The sequence below is a fragment of the Octopus sinensis genome, linkage group LG25 (assembly GCF_006345805.1).
Source record: "Octopus sinensis linkage group LG25, ASM634580v1, whole genome shotgun sequence".
Lineage (NCBI taxonomy): Eukaryota > Metazoa > Mollusca > Cephalopoda > Octopoda > Octopodidae > Octopus > Octopus sinensis.
The window spans coordinates 703,041-721,848 of NC_043021.1; the positions used below are offsets into that span (position 1 = coordinate 703,041).

The following is an 18,808-nucleotide window of genomic DNA, read 5'->3' on the forward strand; positions in this document are numbered from 1 at the left end:
CCTGAAACCTTATGGTTGGTGGGTCAATGTCTTAACCACACAGCCAGGTCTGTTTAAAAATTAGTCACTCAGTCCACTTAGCCGTAAATAGGTATCCTATCAGTTCTCTTTAGTAAATGGTAGATCATTGTAACTCAGATGAACTTTGTTAATCTGAAATTAAAACAACAAGAAGCCCCCCCTCCCAATCTCTAATTTCTTCTTCTTCAGTGAAGTTGGTTCAGGGATATTAAATTTTAGATAAAAAAAAAAATCTCAAAAACAATTTCACTATTTTATTCATGTCTTCTAATGCCAGTTTGGGTTGGCTAGATCTTTAAATTCAAACATTTTCAAACAGTTTATTCAATTGTTGACTTCACTGAATTTACTGAGAATTGAACACATTTTTTTTGTTTTTTAATCAAATCTTGACTCCTTTCTAAGATTTGAGATAACAACCCCCACCCATGTTGCTGGTCCTTTATTTACCTCCAGAAAATTAAAAGTGGAATCCTATTTTCTCAAACACAAATATTTTTTTCTTTTTTTAAATAAACAGAATGTTTTTTTTTTAACCCTTTATCATTCAGATTTATTCCATCCAATGAAATCCTTATTTATTCCCATTGATAAGAATTAATCCTGCATTGTTTTGTAGCTTTGAGATTTCAATGACATGATTGTTTATTTTTATAAGGAAAGCACAAGAGGCTGGATGTGGCCAGTTTGAAGATAAAACAAGTTGATTATTTCAGCCAGATGTGGCCAGTTGAAATGTCAAATTAAAAGTTGTTGAATAATTTATTAAATGGATAAGAGAAAGAAGTTTTCAAACTCTGAGTAGAAAGTTTTGTTGTAGGAGAATGAAAGGTTAATGGTGAAACCCTTGAGGAAGGGCGACTAGATTTATAAGGGAGTCTGGTTGCAGAGATAGACAAGTTTATCTGATGTGAAGGTTTGGAAGGTTGAAGAAAACCTGTTGTAGCACTGATGAAACTGGACACAGGAGAGATCCTTAAAGAATAACACAGGTTAATATAGAGCTTTTGTAATAATCTTATTTCAATGACCATTACCTTACAGAAAGACTGTTGTTGGGCTTTATTGCAGGCTTTGAACACTTTCACCATCTTGATGTTCTTCAATAAACATCAACTCCCACCATTAAAAAAAGACATAAAAAAAACAGAAAAAAGAAGATAAATCCAAAAGATTTTCCCCACATGAAATAAAAACCTTTATATCATCCCATAATACATTGAATTCTGTTTTAACAAAGACACCATATTCCACTGGCATCTGAAGATTAAAAAAAAAGCAAAACAGTTATTTACAAAAATATTTCCCACTTCACAGCCGCTGTTTCTTTTTCTGTTGAGGTCAGAGAGTTTGTCCTGGTAATCGCAGCATGGTCTCCCTCTTGGACAGTGGTCTAAAGCAGATGTTAACATGTCCTGCGGACAGCCTCATAATGGTTCTTCCACAGTCTTTGTATTGCTGCAATTCAACATCCCTGGTCTGGAGGACCCAAAGATCCTTTCGACATTCATCTGGGTACCTTCAGGTCAATGGGCGGGGCTGAATACAGCTGACTCGGAATAACATGTCGCTGGTATGGACAGGACAGTGGACAATAAATAACAGAAGACAGGCGACATTGTCCAGGCAATGTGTGTTCATAGATATATTTGTATTGGTCACAGATATTGACCAGCAGCTAGTTTAGCGAGTCCACCAGACCAGACTGGAGCAGGTAAGATGCTCTAATGAAGCGCATAGAGAATCATTAGTATGATACAACCGGATATCACAGACGCCAGGATAATGGAGTCGCGTCGTTTGCGAATGTTGACTCGTTGCATAAGGCTGTTGATGGCGGGGAACCGATCTGAAGAGACGAGTCAAGGGGACATAACTGCGGTAATACACAACATTCATGAAAAGACGTAAAGACAAAAATAAAGGAGATGAAATATTTGTGGGGCTGTGTGTTTAGTGAAGGACGCGGGGAGAGGTGAAACTTTAGAATATAACTTTAAATAAGTCGGTTAAATCTAGTTTCAAGCATTTAATAGTCTAACCTCACCCCCGTCTTTGATACCCGTTCATTAGTATTTTGTCTTGGGATAAAATTTATTCAACAAATTGATTATATTATAAAAGAAAAGAAAAAACAAACACCAAAGAAAAAAATGTTAAATTAATCTTGTGATAATTTCAATTTTTTTTTCTACATTTCCCAAAGGATGAAAGACAAAAGTTGACATCAGTGGGATTTGAACTCAGATCATAGAGAGCCACAAGAAATGCCATAAAGCATTTTGTCCAATCCACAAACAAATTCTGTCAGTTTACTATCATCGTCATCGTTTAACGTCCGCTTTCCATGCTAGCATGGGTTGGACGGTTTGAGAAGAAGTGGCAAGGACAGGGACTGCACCTGGCCCCTTTGTCTGTTTTGCCAGGGTTTCTATGGCTGGACGTCCTTCCTAATGCCAACCACTTTAGAGTGCCAACAACAGGTGCTTTTTACATGACATCAGCACCTTAATAATAATCCTTTCTGCTAAAGGCAAAAGGTCTGAAATTTCATGGAAGGGGTCAGTTGAGTAAATATTGACCCCGAAAGGATGAATAATGAAGATGATGATGTGTAACATCAATAATGATGATAATTATTTCCAAGTTTGGCACAAAACCAAGAATTTATAGGAAAGATGCATGGTGGCTGAATGCTCCTCAGTCCATGTCAAAACCTTACACCAAATGGTATTAATAGAGAGGGACTACTTGGGTGGGGTTTGAACTCAAAAATATAAAAAGACCAAAGTGAAAAACATTCCACTACTGACCCCCACTCCGCCCTGTGCACCCAACAACACCCTGCATATATTAAAATGTTGCACATTAATGTGCAGCCATAAAGGATACTTGCAAACGAGTTCATTGTCTGTGTTATGGACATCAGCATATTTTTCTGCACGTACAAGTTTTCTTTGGTTGCCATAGCAACGCTGTAAATTAAACAAAAAATATTAAAATTTTTTTTTCCAGATTATTGAGTCAGCTATATCGGAATGCAAAGCAGTAATCTGTTTATTGGCAAGAAATGAGGGGATAATCTCACCTAATCTGTTCATCCACCAATCTTTCTGAACTGAAAAATAAAACAAAAAGAAATGAAAAGGGTGGGGAATACAGGGTCAGAGGTCAACAATGTCACAACTATCAAAAAGACATCGACGACAACGTCATCGTCGTCACCACCAGCAGCAGCCATTTGTTGAGAGGGATTCTTTGATGTTTGAATAATTCACCTCTGGAAACATGGATGTTTCCTTCAACATTCTTAAATAACCCTTTATTCAGGGACCTTTTGAGTGGGATGGGCTACTCAACCTGAAGAAAATTCTAACCGGGCCCCACCTACAAGGCCATGCGCTGTTTATCTTGATATGAGATCACCATGTCACACACATGCCTGGTGTACCCTTATCAGACAGGTAGCTGGGATGGATATATTGGGCATTGTATGTTTGTACTCCAGGGTCACTTTGGTGACATCCACTACTCTCTTCACACAACAAGAATAACAATAATGTGTCTTACTTTCGGATGTGTTCGTGTTCTTTTAAATAAAGATCTGTTCTTCTGTTGAGGCCTGACGAGTTTTTGTAGGCACTGAAATATAAAAAAGCAAGAATAAAAAGATTTTATATATTAACCCTGCCACCACCACCAATATTACTGTTTATACTAGATACCAACAACACAATCATTAAACTAACGTCACCTTCAGGTCTACAGTGTAAACATTATCAAAGCAATTAGTAGACAAAAGCTTCCTCTAAGTGAATTTATAATCACAAATGAAGGACAGAAAACAGAGGTGGATCTACGTTTGCTCCGAGCCATAGAGTGAACATCACTACATGTCATTGGCATCAGTGCAACAGCTACTTTGTCATGCTGGTAGGAATTGGACAGAATTCATTGAGGCAGATTCTCTACAGCCGGATGCCTTCCCTGTCTCCCACCCTCACCTGTTTCCAAACAAGGAAATATTTCTTCAAGGCCAAAAATGTGATTTTACAAAAGACTGGAAAAGAAGGACCCCGGTTGTATGAAGGGGACACTTGTTTACAATTATCATGCAATACTAAAACAAGGAGACACCACTAGAGGCTTCTTACAATTTCCATCTACGAAATCCACTCACATAGCTTTGTGTGGCCCAAGGACAGAGTTGAAAACACTTGACCAAGGTGGCACAAGGTGGTGAGAGCACTGAATTCCACTGTAGAAATTTGGTCAAGTGTTTGTACATGTGTGTGTGTGTGTGTGTGTGTGTATACATTTGCTGAGCAGACCTAATAAGACTGAAACATTGTTTTTACATTTTTACATAAACACCACAAACACACACACACACAAACGACATTTTATCAAAAACTCAAACAATAACATTCAGCCATGAAACCTTAAAGGAAAATATCAAAATTTACGGACCCAGGTCAACCAATGATGTCATCAACACAATTCAATGAAAACAAAGGAGAGAGGGAGGGAGGGGGGAGAGAGAGAGAGAGAAAGAGGGTATGTAAATGTGTGTGTGAGACATACAACTGAAGTTACTTACTTGATATCTCGATGAACTGACCCCAAGAGGTCGTCTCTCTCCTTCAGAGCCGTTATATTGGCTTTGGTCTTCTGGAATTCCCGAGAGTAATTCTGAAGAATGTCCCTATGTCTCTGTAGGGTGTGCAGCAAGGTGGCACTCGGGGAGCTCAAACTGAAATTCTGGGTATATTCTGCCAACAGGTCATTCACTTCAGTCAGCTGCAAAAGCAACATCATCGTTAGCAAAGCATTTGGTCGTTATAAGCAACAAAACTGATACCAATGGCCCAGCTGCAGCATCTATGATGTATCTTCCCACCCCACTATCTCAACAACCACATTAAACTACTTCTACATGTTAGAAATAGCAGCCAAATCTTCCACATACTCTAAAAGTAAAACAGAAAAGAAGGACATATTCAATAATGTAGTCTTGGTGAATCTAAATGTGACGGCCATGGTTGGAGTGTCTTTGGTCATAGATCTAGCGGATCAACGCTGACCTGATGATCAAACATTAGCATGATGGTTCTTTCCCATCAATGATTTCATCCCACGAAAACCAAATGAAAACAATCAACACGTACTGACCTTTGCCATTAACTGCTCTAGTTCCATGGTCATTGTCTCAAACATGTGGTCACTGTTGGTCTTGTTGAGCAAAGGGACTGTGTCGCTGCTGAGGAGATACAGACAATATACATATATATATATATATCTATATACACACACATATACACATATAATACATACATACATTCATGATATGTATTTCTAATTTAGACACAAGGACACACACAAGTAAAGAATCACTCAGTCAACCCCAGTATGTGACAAGTATTTTATTTGATCAACCCTGGGAAGATGACAGACTTTAGTAAGATTTGAGCTCAGAACAAAGTGTTGTAAAAAGACAATTTCTAGCCAATCCAACATCCTAATAATAAAAATAATAATAAAAAATGTCCTGATGCCAGGCTTTCATACATTTTACCCCAATGTCACTTTGATGGCATACACTGCTTTCTCACTCAAAAATAATATCGCCTCCCCAGGAATTTTGCAGGAGGGGATAAGTCAATTGCATTGACCCCAGTACTCAACTGGTACTTATATATACATATATCGGACGTTAAACGATGATGATGATGACATATGTGTGTGTATGTATATATATACACATACACACCAGGCTTTGTGTGTGTATATATACACACATACATTATATATATATATATATATGTATAGATACACACATACAACTACTGGGTATATAATATGCTTTATACAGCAAGGTACAATATAGAGTAAATATTACGCTACATTATTAATATCATTATTACTGTTGAAGCTGCATAGTGGCTCCAGGTGAAACTCAGCATAGCCAGAGGGGCTGACTCAACCCAAATGATATGGATGTGTATATATACGTATGTATAGAGTAATAAATGAAATGAGGAAAGCTTCTAAGAAGCCCGTCTGGTTATCCAAATGGCAAGATCTACATAGACACACTTCTCTGACCCTTCTGATACATGTTCCAACACAGGAACATGTATCATACATCAAAATGAAGCTGGTCCTCTGTGGATCACATCCCTACTTCTCAAAAGCATAGTCACCGTTTCTTTAAATAGCAATGTTCCACCTTCGAATGAGACCATGTATCCCTGCCCCGTAAAATTCTGTTGACTGTTCTTTGAGCCACTTCTTCACTCCCTCCTCACTGGAATAATGTTTGCCTCTCAAACCCTCTTTCATGGGGCCGAAGAGATGATAGTCTGAAGGCGGTAAATCTGTTGATGATGAAGTGAAAACTATAGTGAAGAAGTGGCTCAAAGAACAGTCAACAGAATTTTACGGGGCAGGGATACATGCTCTCATTCGAAGGTGGAACATTGTTATTGAGAGAAACGGTGACTATGTTGAGAAGCAGGGATGTGATCCACAGAGGACCAGCTTCATTTTGATGTATGATACATGTTCCTGTGTTGGTAATTATACCTGTCCTAAAACAAAATGGCATTACTTTTTGACTCAGCCTCGTATTATTTTTGCACTGTTGGAAGCTTTCCTGGTTTCATTCATTATTCTACTTTTGAACTATAATGCTCCAAGAGAACTGCAACACTCTTTATTCATATATATATAGAGCTTTGTCTTCAAGAAAAGGTACAGACAATACACAATAGCAATATCACCATCACATACAATAAAATATTGTCATATACACACACACACACACACACATATATATATATATATATATATATATATATATATATGAGAGAGAGAGAGCAAGATGATTACGAACTGTAGGAGAAAAAGAAAATATGAGTTATTCCATAAATACAAGAGGGACATCACTTACTGTTGAGTGTGATGTCACTGTCATCTCAACATGAAAGTTTATCAATTTAAAAAGGAATAAAAACGACCACAATTGGATAGAATCCCAGTCTGTTGACAGAAACAAAGGACTAAGGAGAACACATTGGGTAGGAGGAACATGCAACAGGGTAAGAGATAGGGTCCTGGTGAGGTGGTGATTGGTGGAGATAGGGAGATGTAATATTGGGTAGTGTTTGGGAGAAGAATAGGGAGTCATTTAATACCACCACCACCACCAGCAAATATTAAGGCTCAGTGACATTGACTACTATCACACACTATTAGGATCCAGACACAGACCACCACTCAAGATTTGGGTCCACTGGCACAGATTACTACAACACAACATTAGGGTCCATCACCACCAGACAATATAAAAGTTCACTGACAGGCCTTCATCACAACATTGAGATTCAGACAGTCCCACTAACAAAAAACAATATTAGGGTCCACACTAATTACCCAACACAATATTAGGGACTATTAAAACAGATTATAATCACACAATATTAGGGTACACTGACTGGACACCACAACAAATATTAGGGTTCAGACAGATTACCAACCCCATACATTAGGGTTCACTGGACAGATCATCACTACCAAAATCCTCCAGTAAACAGAAAGTGTCATCATCCAAATTTAGGGTCCACAAGATGATTACCACTCCCATGTGAATGGAGGCCGACAGCTCTATAAAGAAGTGCCATTCACTCAAAATGGATGGAACTCGCGGAAGAAGGAGACTCAGGAAAACAAAGGATGAAAGACAACCTCGGAATGCTGAAGGTTTTGGATGAGATGACAAAGGACTGAGATAGTCGATACCTTTGCTGTACTCAAGAAGACTTGTCCTTCACAGCAAAAGTGTTAAGGCAGCATCTTCCGGTGAAGGGGATTGGCCTGTGAGAGGCCCGTGCCGATGCCACATAGAAAGCACTTGTGCTGGTTCCATGTAAAAGCACTCAATGCACACTGTAAAGTGGTTGGCATGAGCAAGGGCATCCAGCCTGCCAGCTGTGGTCAAACCTTTCAACCCCTGCCAGCATGGGAAATGAACGTTAAAGGATGATGACGAAACATTAAGGTCTTCTGACACAGAGCAACCCTACACAATATTAAATATCAAGGTCCACAGACAAACCAGCCCCACAAACATCAGTTCCTCACAATATTAGGGTCTACAGGCCAACAGCCAGACACAATAGTTGGGCCCATAAATAGGGCCCACAGACCAGCCACCACCACCACCATCACCTGGTATTTGGGTCCATTTATAAATTATCACTGCTATCATACAACATAAGGGCTCACTAGCAGACTAACACCAAAATAGTAGGGTCCAATGACAGATCATGATCATGACAATATTAGGGCCTAATAACTACCATCACATATTAGGGTCCAGAGACCAAAAGGGTCTATACACAGACCATCACTCTCACATAATACTTGAGTCCACACATCACCAACATAGGGCTCTCTGACACATTCCACCATCACAGAATAATTGGGTTCACAGACACACCACCACCACCACCACTGACATAGACCACCATGCCATATAAAAAGAGAACAAAGCAGAAATATTTTAAAACTCTACCTGCTGCTGGTCTGGTTTCCTGGTTGGTGAGCACTAATACAAGAGTTCAAGATCCTCATTAGATATGGAAAAGCTTACGGTTCTACTCACGACACTTATGAAACAACATACACAGGTACACAATACTCAGTAGTCAAGGCATTTAATACAAATGGCCATGTGATATATATGTAGAAGGAGACCAGGGCTGTGTGTGTGATGGACTTCCTCAGCACTTTGTCAAACAACCTGCACAAATGTTTATAGTGATTGAATGCATGTGGCTCCATCAAATTGACGTTGCCCGAACAGATGCATGGTGTGCCACATGTCAAAAATGACCACAGAGCAACATGTGGTGAAGCATTTTGTTCAAAAAGATAACGCACCACCGGGTCTAGGAATTGAAACCAATATCTTGTGATTGTGAGTGCAACACCCTAACCACTACATATGTATGAATTAATCCTTTTGATAGCCGCCCACCTGAGACAGCCTCTGGTTCTTTGAGCCAGGCTCTTTTGAAGTGATCCAAATTAAAACCTTCCATCAAGATTTCAGGCTGATTAATGTTCCAATCACCAGATTAATAAGGACAAAGTTATTTTACTAAATTCTTTGATATTTTAAGAATTAATTGAAACAAAGGCAGTGTATTTGCAACCAAACAATGGTAACAAAATGGTTAATGGTATTCAGAAAGATCTACAGATGAACTACAGAAATAACAGACACTGGTTCATCAAAAGATATTCATTAAGCGTTTGCCATTCAGGTTATCTTATCAAATGCAATGCTTCTTCATTTGCATCGTTTTCAATTAATCATGTATTTTGAGATTTTGATGTTGTAATTGCTTATTTATAGAGTAGATGACAGAGGCCAGATCAGGTCAGTTTGAACATGGAAATGCTGGTTTGTCAGGGCCGTCTGCTGTTACTCGGGGTTTCCCCTATGATGTAGCTTCAAACATATTCGGTGCTGGACTGCTGACTGCATGGTCATAAGTTCACATCTAATTACAGTCCGTGTATAATATGTCCCTTGCAGAGGACAAAGGACTCGGCCTTGGTCAAGTAGAAAAGTCTGAGGAAATGAGACATCGGCATGGCTGTGTGGTAAGAAGCTTGCTTCCCAACCACATGGTCCCAGGTTCAGTCCCACTGCATGGTACTTTGGGCAAGTGTCTTCTACTATATCTGCAGGCTGACCAAAGCCTTATGAGTGGATTTGGTCAAGAGAAACTTGACCAAAGTCTGTTGTATGTATATATACACATATATATTTATATGTGTATATACCTATGTGTGTGCGTTTGTCCACCCACCACTGCTTGACAACAGGTGCTGGTGTGGTTATGTCCCTGTAACTTAGTGGTTCAGCAAAAGAGACTGGCAGAATAAGTACCGGGGTTGAAACATTCGACTAAAGAATTTTCAAGGCAGTGCCCCAGCATGGTCGCAGCCTAATGACTGAAGTTAAAAGATGAAAGAGAACAATCATATGTGAGAGCCAGAAGTTGGAGAGTCACTTCATACCAGTCAGTCTTTCTCTAGATAGAGTCACCGATGCCTGGGTGGGTAGCAGCCAGCAGCACTGTCATCATTGTGGGTCTTAACTGGAATATTTTCAGGTTCTCAAAGAGATGGTCAGCCTTTGTGACAGAGTCAGGGAAAACTAACCTGGACCTCTGATGCCTTAATCCATACATTACCTGGAGATTTTAAGAGAAATATTAGTTTCAATTTCTGGCACAATGCCAGCAATGTCAGGGAGGTGGGGAATGAGTCACTTATATCGACCCCAGTGTCCAACAAGTACTTATTTTATCAACCCCAAAAGGATGAAAAGCAAAGTCAACCTCAGCGGAATTTGAAATTAGAATGTAAAGACGGATGAAAAGCCGCTAAGCATTTTGTCTGGCGTGCTAACGATTCTGTCAGCTCACCACTTTGATTTTAAGAGAAATCTTGAAAATAATTTGGAAAACAAGAGAATAGGATATTAACTGCTTTGAGGCAGAAATAGAATGAAAAAGAAATTATACATCCATTCATACACACACACACACACACACACATGGAGAGAAAGAGATTTATCTGTCTTTTCTACTTACCCAACAAACTCCCTCTGGCTTGTGTAACTGGTACCAAGTTTACTGAAGGAAACCAACTTGAGGTCAATCTCATTTTCTAATTGACGGGCCTGCCGCCTCAGATCTGAAATATTGCATACATCATCATTACATAAAACGATACCAATGTTATCGTCACCATCACAACATTATCATCATCATTCCAAATAATGCTACCAACATTATCACGACTGCTGCATACATTATTAACAATTTTACCAACATTATCAACGACATCCACATGCATTATCACCAGGGGGATCAACACTATAACAGTAGGGTGTTGGCCATTAGTCAATAGAGGGAAGTACAGGATAGTGAGTATTACCTCCCACCTTGTAACGATACAGGTGGTGGTGGTGGTGGGGGAGATGATAATTAGGGGTCATGTAGTGTTAAAAAAGCACGAGAATGGAGACTCTCTGTGGATTTTGATGTGTGTGTGTGTGCGCACCGATGTGTTTACAAGGACAGTTCTGAGTTTTGTACAAGAGTGGGATATTGGGGTGTGTGTGTGTGTGACGATGGGACTTTGATGTGTGCAGGGAATGGTGTTGGTTGTGGTGTAGCAGGGAACATTGCTATGTGTGTGTGTGTGTGAAGAGAATGCTTGTTGGGTGTGGCACGTGTGAGTGTGAGTGTGCATGCATGTGTGTCAATACTAGGGACGTGTATGTGTGTGTGTGTGTTTTGGGTCGGTACTGAGCCTGGTATTCTACAAGGGGAGACATTGAGATTGAGAAAGAGAGGGCCTTACCAGAGAGACCCGCCTCACAAATCTCCACTGTGTCTTTGTTCCCATCCATCCCAATCACAGTTGAAGCCAGCCTAGATTTTTACCAAAGACTACTTCAAAATGGAACAGTCTGCAATATTGGAAAAAAAAAATGCAAAAAATATAAATGAAAGAGGAAATAAATAAAAAAAAAAGTAGTCCTCTTCCTCCTCCTCATCATTACCATAAAACCCAAGATTCCTTAAAGTGACACATCTGGGAGGGGGTGGGGGTGGAGATTTATAGTTGATTTAACACCCCCAGTATTTGACTGGTACACATTTTATCAATCCCCAGAAGGATGAAAGCAAAGCTGACTTTTGTAGGACTTGAACTCAGAACAAGATTTAACACAGCTCCATACTGTGCCTGCCCCCCCCCCACCCCTATCTATGGTATCATCATCATAATTATCAGCATTATTACAATAGAATCATGTGGTGATAGGGGAGGGGTAGAGTGGGTGGGTCTTCTATTAAAAAAAAAAAGGGGGTAGTTTAAGTCAAGGTGAGACTTCAAAGATCCTAGGGTCCCACACTTTATTTCAGATTACAGCCTCCCTCCCTCATCACCTTACTTACCTTATAAGGTATGGATGCGGCCAACAAAACAGGTGAGGGAAGAGCCATTAGTGCCTAGTGTTTGACCGAGTGAATTACTGGTACTTATTAGATAACTGAAAGAGGGGGAGGAGGGAGTTTGTGAGGTCAACACGGGCAAGAATTGAAAGCAGAACCATAAAATTAGCAGACAATGTCTAATAGTTGAATGGTTCAGGTTGTTTCTGGACTAACTTTCAGTGTGTCATCAGCAGATGTGAAACACCAGACAAGGGATCAAATTTTGGATCGGATTAAGGAGGCATGGGTGTAGCCAAGGGATGGCAGTGTAGAGAGGGGTGGTGGTGGTGTATTGTGTCCAGTTGGTTGACAGAAATGGTGGACATGGTCTCAACAAACATTTAGGGTGGGGTTTACTAATGAGCCCAAGTCCTCCCCACTTCTCATCTTGATAAATCTTTGGAAGCCAAGGGAGCCTCTCTATAGTCACTCGACTTGCTAGAAATAACAGCCAAATAGCTCTCAAAGCACATGCTATTGATTTATTGGCAGATCACACTGTATAATGTAGTCTTGGATAATCAAAAATACAGGATGGTCATGGCTAGAATGCTGCTGATCATTTACTTCCACCCAGGATTAACCCAGGGACACACAAAACCACTTATACTACCAATCATCCAAATACCTCAGAAATCTGGGTGAGCTTCAGCAGGATCAAGTTGCACTTTGGTCAGAGAAGGACAGGGCTGGGAAAGGCAATGGATGATTGCCCTTCCTTCATAGGTGTATGGAGTGGGTGGAGCAGGGTTACATTAGCACATCATATCATTAACATGTGAGTGTGGGGGGGAGGGGTTAGAGATTTCTGTGGATGTTTGTACAATGTTTAATGTGAAACAGGTACAAAGACAGGACGGACAGACAGACACCTCACGTCACCTGAACAGTTTATATTTAACATTAAAAAAAAAAAACTGACAGGAAACTAAAAACATTGACTATTAAAATAATTAACATGTTGGTCTATAATTATTTCCTGCCATAATAAATATGACATGAAAATGATTGGTGGGTGAGTGGGGAGGGACCAGACGGATTTTAAAAAATAGCAACGGAGACCCTAAATATTTTACAACTGTAAGGTAGCAGGGTACTTCCATCTCCACTGTCAGCAGTTGACCCTGTTGTAAGCTTTAAGACACAACATCAGCTGCAACCTTACTAAAATGCAACGGGGGGGGGGATCCTGCAACTCAAAAGTTTGGGGTAAAAATACCCTCTGCTGACTAACATTAAAAGAAAATCACAGTCGCTATGGTAACATGCAGCTGTCTACAGAAGCTCCTTTAAGAACGAGCAACAGCATTCCATATACATGGCCACACAGACACATATAGAAACACAATATATATAGGTGCAGGCATGGCTGTGTGGCAAGAAGCTTGCTTCCCAACCACATGGTTCGAGGTTCAGTCCCACTGTGTGGCACCTTGGACAAGTGTCTTCTATAGCTGCAGACAGACCAAAGCATTGTGAGTGGATTTGGTAGACAGAAACCGAAAGAAGCCCATTGTATGTGTGTGTGTGTATATATAAATATATATAAATATATATATATATATGATGATGATGACATCTAATGTTGGATAAAAATCTTGAAAAAAATTCAATCAATGGCCAGCATATTAAAAAATACCTTTAAAGGTTAAATTTATAAACAACTTATTTTGCCCTTGTTTATAAGTTGTTTATATATATATATGTGTGTGTGTGTATATATAGGGAGAGTTTACAAAAAAAAACAAAAGACGAAGACAGGTGGTGTACAAAGCAAACAGATGTATTAGTATAACGCTCAGGAATAGAAAAAGTCTTTTACGTTTCGAGCCTACGCTCTTCTACAGAAAGGGACACAGAAAATACAAGGAGAGAAAAAGATGTGTGTAGTGGCTAACGATCTATCATGGCGACTGCCAGACAGAAGGGTCACACACGAGAGGGAAGAAGTAGGAGAGATAACAAAGTAAAGATGACCCCCAACACGTATATGTATGTATATATATATATATATATATATATATATATGAGAGGTGTTCATTAAAGATTTCTCTTGACCCACTTGCCGGGACTGGAACAAATGAAGCTTGGCATAATGATTATTCCTTCTCTAGATGGCCACCACCACTGATGACACACTTCTCCCATCGCTTTATGCAGCTGAGAAGACCTTATCTGTAGAGGTCGGTAGGTTGCGTCTGGAGTCAAGACTTCACCTCAGAAATAAGTTCATCATTTATCCGAAGAGTGCTTTCTCTTCAAAAAAGACTTCATGGTTGGAAAGAGGTGGAAGTCAGATGGTGCGAGGCTAGGAGAGTAAGGGGAATGAAGAAGGATTTCCAAGCCGCAGGAGCGTGCTTTCATCTGCGCAACATGTGCATTGTGAACTAGGGTGTTGTCTTGAAGGAGGTGGGCTCCTTTGGTCAGCATGCCATGCCTCTCTGCTTATTGATGTCTTGCAATTTCTGCAGCAGAGAAGCATAATATGCCCCGTTAATTGTGGTGTCCTTTGCCAGAAAATCCATCACTAATCCACGCTGGTTCCAAAAGACTGTGAGCATCATCTTGCTTGCTGAGGGTTGGACATGAGCCTTCTTTGTTGATGGTGAGTTTTCACGCTTTCATTGCTTTAGTCTCAGGATCACGGTGATGGACCCATGTTTCATCATTTGCGATAAGTCTGCTGAAAAAAGTCCTCTTCATTTTCTTGGCACATTGTCAAAAGAGCCTAGGAACAATTGATCCTTCCTGCTTTTGAAAAGGTGCGAGCATCCTGGGAATCCATTATGCAGACAACTTCCACGTGTGCAAATGGTCGTAAAAGATTTTCTCCATGGGCGCTACCCTTATCTTCCCTTCTTTCATGAAACATGCGTCGTCTTATAAATGGAAAATGCAGGATTCAGAATGAATATAGTTAATAAAAGATTTAATTTTTAACATTTTATGGAGTGGTCAGGTATAAAACCTCTCAGTGTTGATTGAGTTGAAGGTAGTTCTGTCTCTAAAATTACTTATATATATGTGTGTGTGTATGTGTAAATAAATGTTTGTTTTTATGTTCAGCTATAATAACAACAATTTTACATTAATCTGACAGGTTAATCCATCCTTTTTAGAATACAAATTTACTATTCTCAAACAAGTACATTATTGACAGTGACTTGGACATGTCGGCCAGTTCAGCCATCATCAGACGGTCTTCCTATGTATCTCTCTCTCTCTCTCTTTCTACCTGTATATCTTATCAAAGGCTATGGTAACACCTCTAGGACTTGTATGACAAAAAAATGCACCCAGTACACTCTGTGAAATGGTTGGTGTCAGTGAAGGGCGTCTAGTTGTGGGAACCATGTCAAAAAATGGAACAGCCAAGTGGGGTATGGTCCCCAACACATCTCAGAGGACAGCAGATCTAAATAAAATTGATATGGACTGTGATGACCTGTCCAACCCATGCCAACATGGAGAAGCAGACATAAAACAATAATGATGGCTTATACACACACACACACACATGTATTCAATGTATCAAAAAGTTCCCAGACTAGTTCCGTAGTGCGCCAACAGATAGCAGCACATGGTTGCATGCAAAATGAGTGGCAGGAGTGACCTTCATGCGGTGGAGTGTCAAGTGACATGGCTGTGTTTACTTTGCAAATTGTGAAATTTGTGTTTTTGTGATCACATGGATGCTGTAGACATGGCTCCCACAACCAGACGCCCTTTCACAGAGTGTACTGGGTGCACTTTTTTGTAATACAAGTCCTAGAGGTGTTACCATAGCCTTTGATAAGATATACAGGTAGAAAGAGAGAGAGAGAGAGAGATACATAGGAAGACTGTCTGATGATGGCGTAATTGGCTGACATGTCCAAGTCAATGTCACTAATATTCTTGTTTGAGAATAGTAAATTTGTATTCTAAAAAGGATGGATTAACCCGTCAGATTAATGTCATGGAAATGAAGTTGGAACAAAAAGACAATGTGAAATTTTGCGTTAAACTTGAGAAGTCTGCTAGAGACATTGAGCATGCTTTGGCAATGGGTCATATGCAATGTTTTTGAGTAGCACAGGCACTTCAAAGTGGAAGAATGCGCCTTGAAGACAATGAGCAATGTGGAAGCCCAATCACGAGCATCACCCAGGAAATGTGGAGAAAATGCATCAGCTTTTGCGCAATGGGGATTGTTAGGGGACAACCAATAATGTTTTGAAGAATTTGAGGGAGGAGGAGGACATTCAGTGAAAGCGACCGGATCTGTGGAGCATAAAGAACTGGAGTCTTCACAACGACAATGCACCCTGTCACTGAACTCTCTTCACTCAGGGGTTTCTCACCAAAAACAACATGTTATCGCTTCCGCACTCACCCTGTTGGCAAGATTTAGCACCAGCAGACTTCCAAAGATGAAAATGTAGTTCAAAGATTTCCGTTTTAACACCGTTGTCAAGATCATGAATGAATTACAGAGGGTCCTTGACTCACTTACAGAAAGCAACTTCCAGGTCAAATTCCAAAAGTGGCAGGAACACCAGGACTGGTGTACTGCTGGGCAAGGGGACTATTTTGAAGGGGATGATGTTAAAATTTAGGTAAATAAGATACTTTTTATTAAACATAACTATTTTGGGAACTTTTTGATACCACTTTGTACACATGTATAAAGTACATCAGCAGTAGCAACAGTTCTATGATAGGGATCACTGTACAAGTCTATACACTCAACCCTAACAAAGTAGGGGCCACACCTGCCCAAAAAGTTCCTTATAGATATTCAAGATAACGTACAAATGGATTGCATACACAATAATCACATAACCTACTTAATGTAACAGCTAAGCCCCACTGAAAACCTTCCTACCAGGAATGAACCAGGGAGCCTCTCACGGGGACGGTTGATATCTTAACAACAGTAACCGACTGTCCTTCAAATCACACCCTAATCATAGTGAATAGTACGGTTCGAAAATAAAAACAACAAAGAGTGGGGATGGTCAGCTGGACTCTCATGTGGGCCTCCTCAATCAGGCATAACTTGGGAGCTAAACAATCTCACCACTCTCTTTAAAAGGCGACTCAGGGACCACAGATGAGCATTGAATAAGGGTGTGGTGCGGGTGTTTCACAAGCTGTGTAGCATGGAGGTGGTGTGACTTCCAGAGGAAAATACCATCAATCTCGCTGGTCCCACATGACCTGCACAGATCATGGGCATTGACCCTACCTTCAGACCAAGCACATAAATATAAGGCGACCTTTCGAATTTAGAACATAGAAAGACACTTATACATGTACAGACGGACAAAGTGAAATAAAACTGCACGATTATAAATACATTTATTAATGGTGAAGGCCGGTTTATAGGGTTACCCCGGGTTTCTCGCCATAGAGGGTACCCTCATTGGCGGGCCTACGGCTTCTTTAAAATATATATATATATATGTGTGTGTGTGTGGTGTGTGTCATTTTTGATCTGCGTAGTTCTGCTTATGAACAAAGATGTTTGTATGTTTTTTCCGGAAATGTATAAAACTGCCAACCAGACATAAGCTTGGATCAATTCAAGACTCCGTTCTTGTCACAAAATAAGGTACCAAAGCCAAGGGCTAAACCACAAGTGCTGCGAATTCGCCCTCATATCCTACAGTTGTGTCAAATAACACTTTCCTCCCTTCACACTTAACTTAACCTAAAAACCTCATTAAGCCCTTGTGGCCAATAAACGAACGAATTATTATTATTATTATTATAAGGAGTATAGGAGCTGGACTAGACATTTCTTTGCAGTATTTTGCTGCCAGTGGGTAACGTTCGAAGCCTTACACGGGTCAACAGTGAGGTTCAGCTCTTGGAAATAGAATATTGTTGGAAGTCGATACATATTGACTGATCAGATCACATTTGTTACAGCTGGGCTTTTGACAAGATTGAAATATCAACGTGTTTACATATGTGTGTGTGTGTGTGGTTGTGTGTGTGTGTGTATGTGTGTGTGGTTGTGTAGGGATATATGAAGGAAGTGAAAGAAATCAAAAACACAAATTACAATAAATAAATAATTATGTAATTATCGATAGGCGTGTTTGTTTATATATGTATATATATATGTGTATATATGGTATGATTTGTGGTGTCGTATATACAGCATAAAGCGTGTATAAGTGTGTGTGTGTGTCTATAGTTAATAGAGTGATATATAAAAAGGCGAAGGGATCAGACGATTTATTTTGTTGGGGCAGAAACAAACAAAACGAGGCACGAAAGGAAAATAGTAAAGTTTTTCCCCCGTCAAAACAATTAATAGCCGTCAAAGCATCGTAAACTATCTTCTTGGCCCATCATGCCAGGCCACGGTGTGGTTTATGTGAAGTGAGAAGGGATCAAAAAAGCAGAGAATGAAAGGAAAATGAATGAAAGACGGAGACGAACCTTCCCAGCGATTTCCCATCTCAGCCATTACGCCTGGTAGCTGAGCATCATGGGAAGCCAGCTTTAACAAACTATTGCAACGGGGGTCTTTTTTATTTTATTTTAGTTTATTTCAGTTTAACTGTTATGATTTAGTGTGTGTAGATAGGTAAATAGCAGGAAATGGTGACATTTTAAACTTTTAATTAATTTTCGGAGGATTTACTGATCGTTCTCGCTTTCTAACGTAATGACGTGTACAAGACGAGCCAGCTGGAAGGCGGTGACGT

At 39.9% G+C, this 18,808-nt stretch overlaps 1 protein-coding gene across 7 annotated transcripts; it reads right to left on the reverse strand.

Annotated features, from left to right (window-relative positions):
* Positions 1–260: 260 nt before the first annotated feature.
* Positions 261–18,808, reverse strand: LOC115224330 (Golgi SNAP receptor complex member 1). Of its 7 annotated transcripts, none has more exons than XM_029795193.2 (10): positions 18,540–18,808; positions 11,467–11,575; positions 10,692–10,794; positions 8,597–8,629; positions 5,194–5,278; positions 4,622–4,821; positions 3,592–3,663; positions 3,110–3,139; positions 2,914–2,996; positions 261–1,870 (listed from the first exon to the last, which is right to left on the reverse strand). In XM_029795193.2, the coding sequence occupies exons 2-10, from the start codon at positions 11,513–11,515 to the stop codon at positions 1,746–1,748; spliced, it is 780 nt and encodes a 259-aa protein (XP_029651053.1). In that variant the 5' UTR covers positions 11,516–11,575; positions 18,540–18,808; the 3' UTR covers positions 261–1,745. The 7 variants fall into 7 exon arrangements, with proteins under 7 accessions (XP_029651053.1, XP_029651052.1, XP_029651056.1 ...); XM_029795192.2 differs by having other exon boundaries at positions 5,194–5,281; positions 18,540–18,807; XM_029795196.2 differs by lacking the exon at positions 8,597–8,629 and having other exon boundaries at positions 18,540–18,807.

Excerpts from the sequence above, each read along its gene's own strand:
- LOC115224330 (XM_029795192.2), bottom strand. The coding sequence starts at position 11,515 with ATGGATGGGAACAAAGACACAGTGGAGATTTGTGAGGCGGGTCTCTCT. Across the intron at positions 8,630-10,691 it reads AGCCAGAGGGAGTTTGTTGG|TGCTCACCAACCAGGAAACC; the intron begins GTAAGTAGAAAA and ends CTCTTGTATTAG. Across the intron at positions 4,822-5,193 it reads TAGAGCAGTTAATGGCAAAG|CTGACTGAAGTGAATGACCT; the intron begins GTCAGTACGTGT and ends TTGCTTTTGCAG.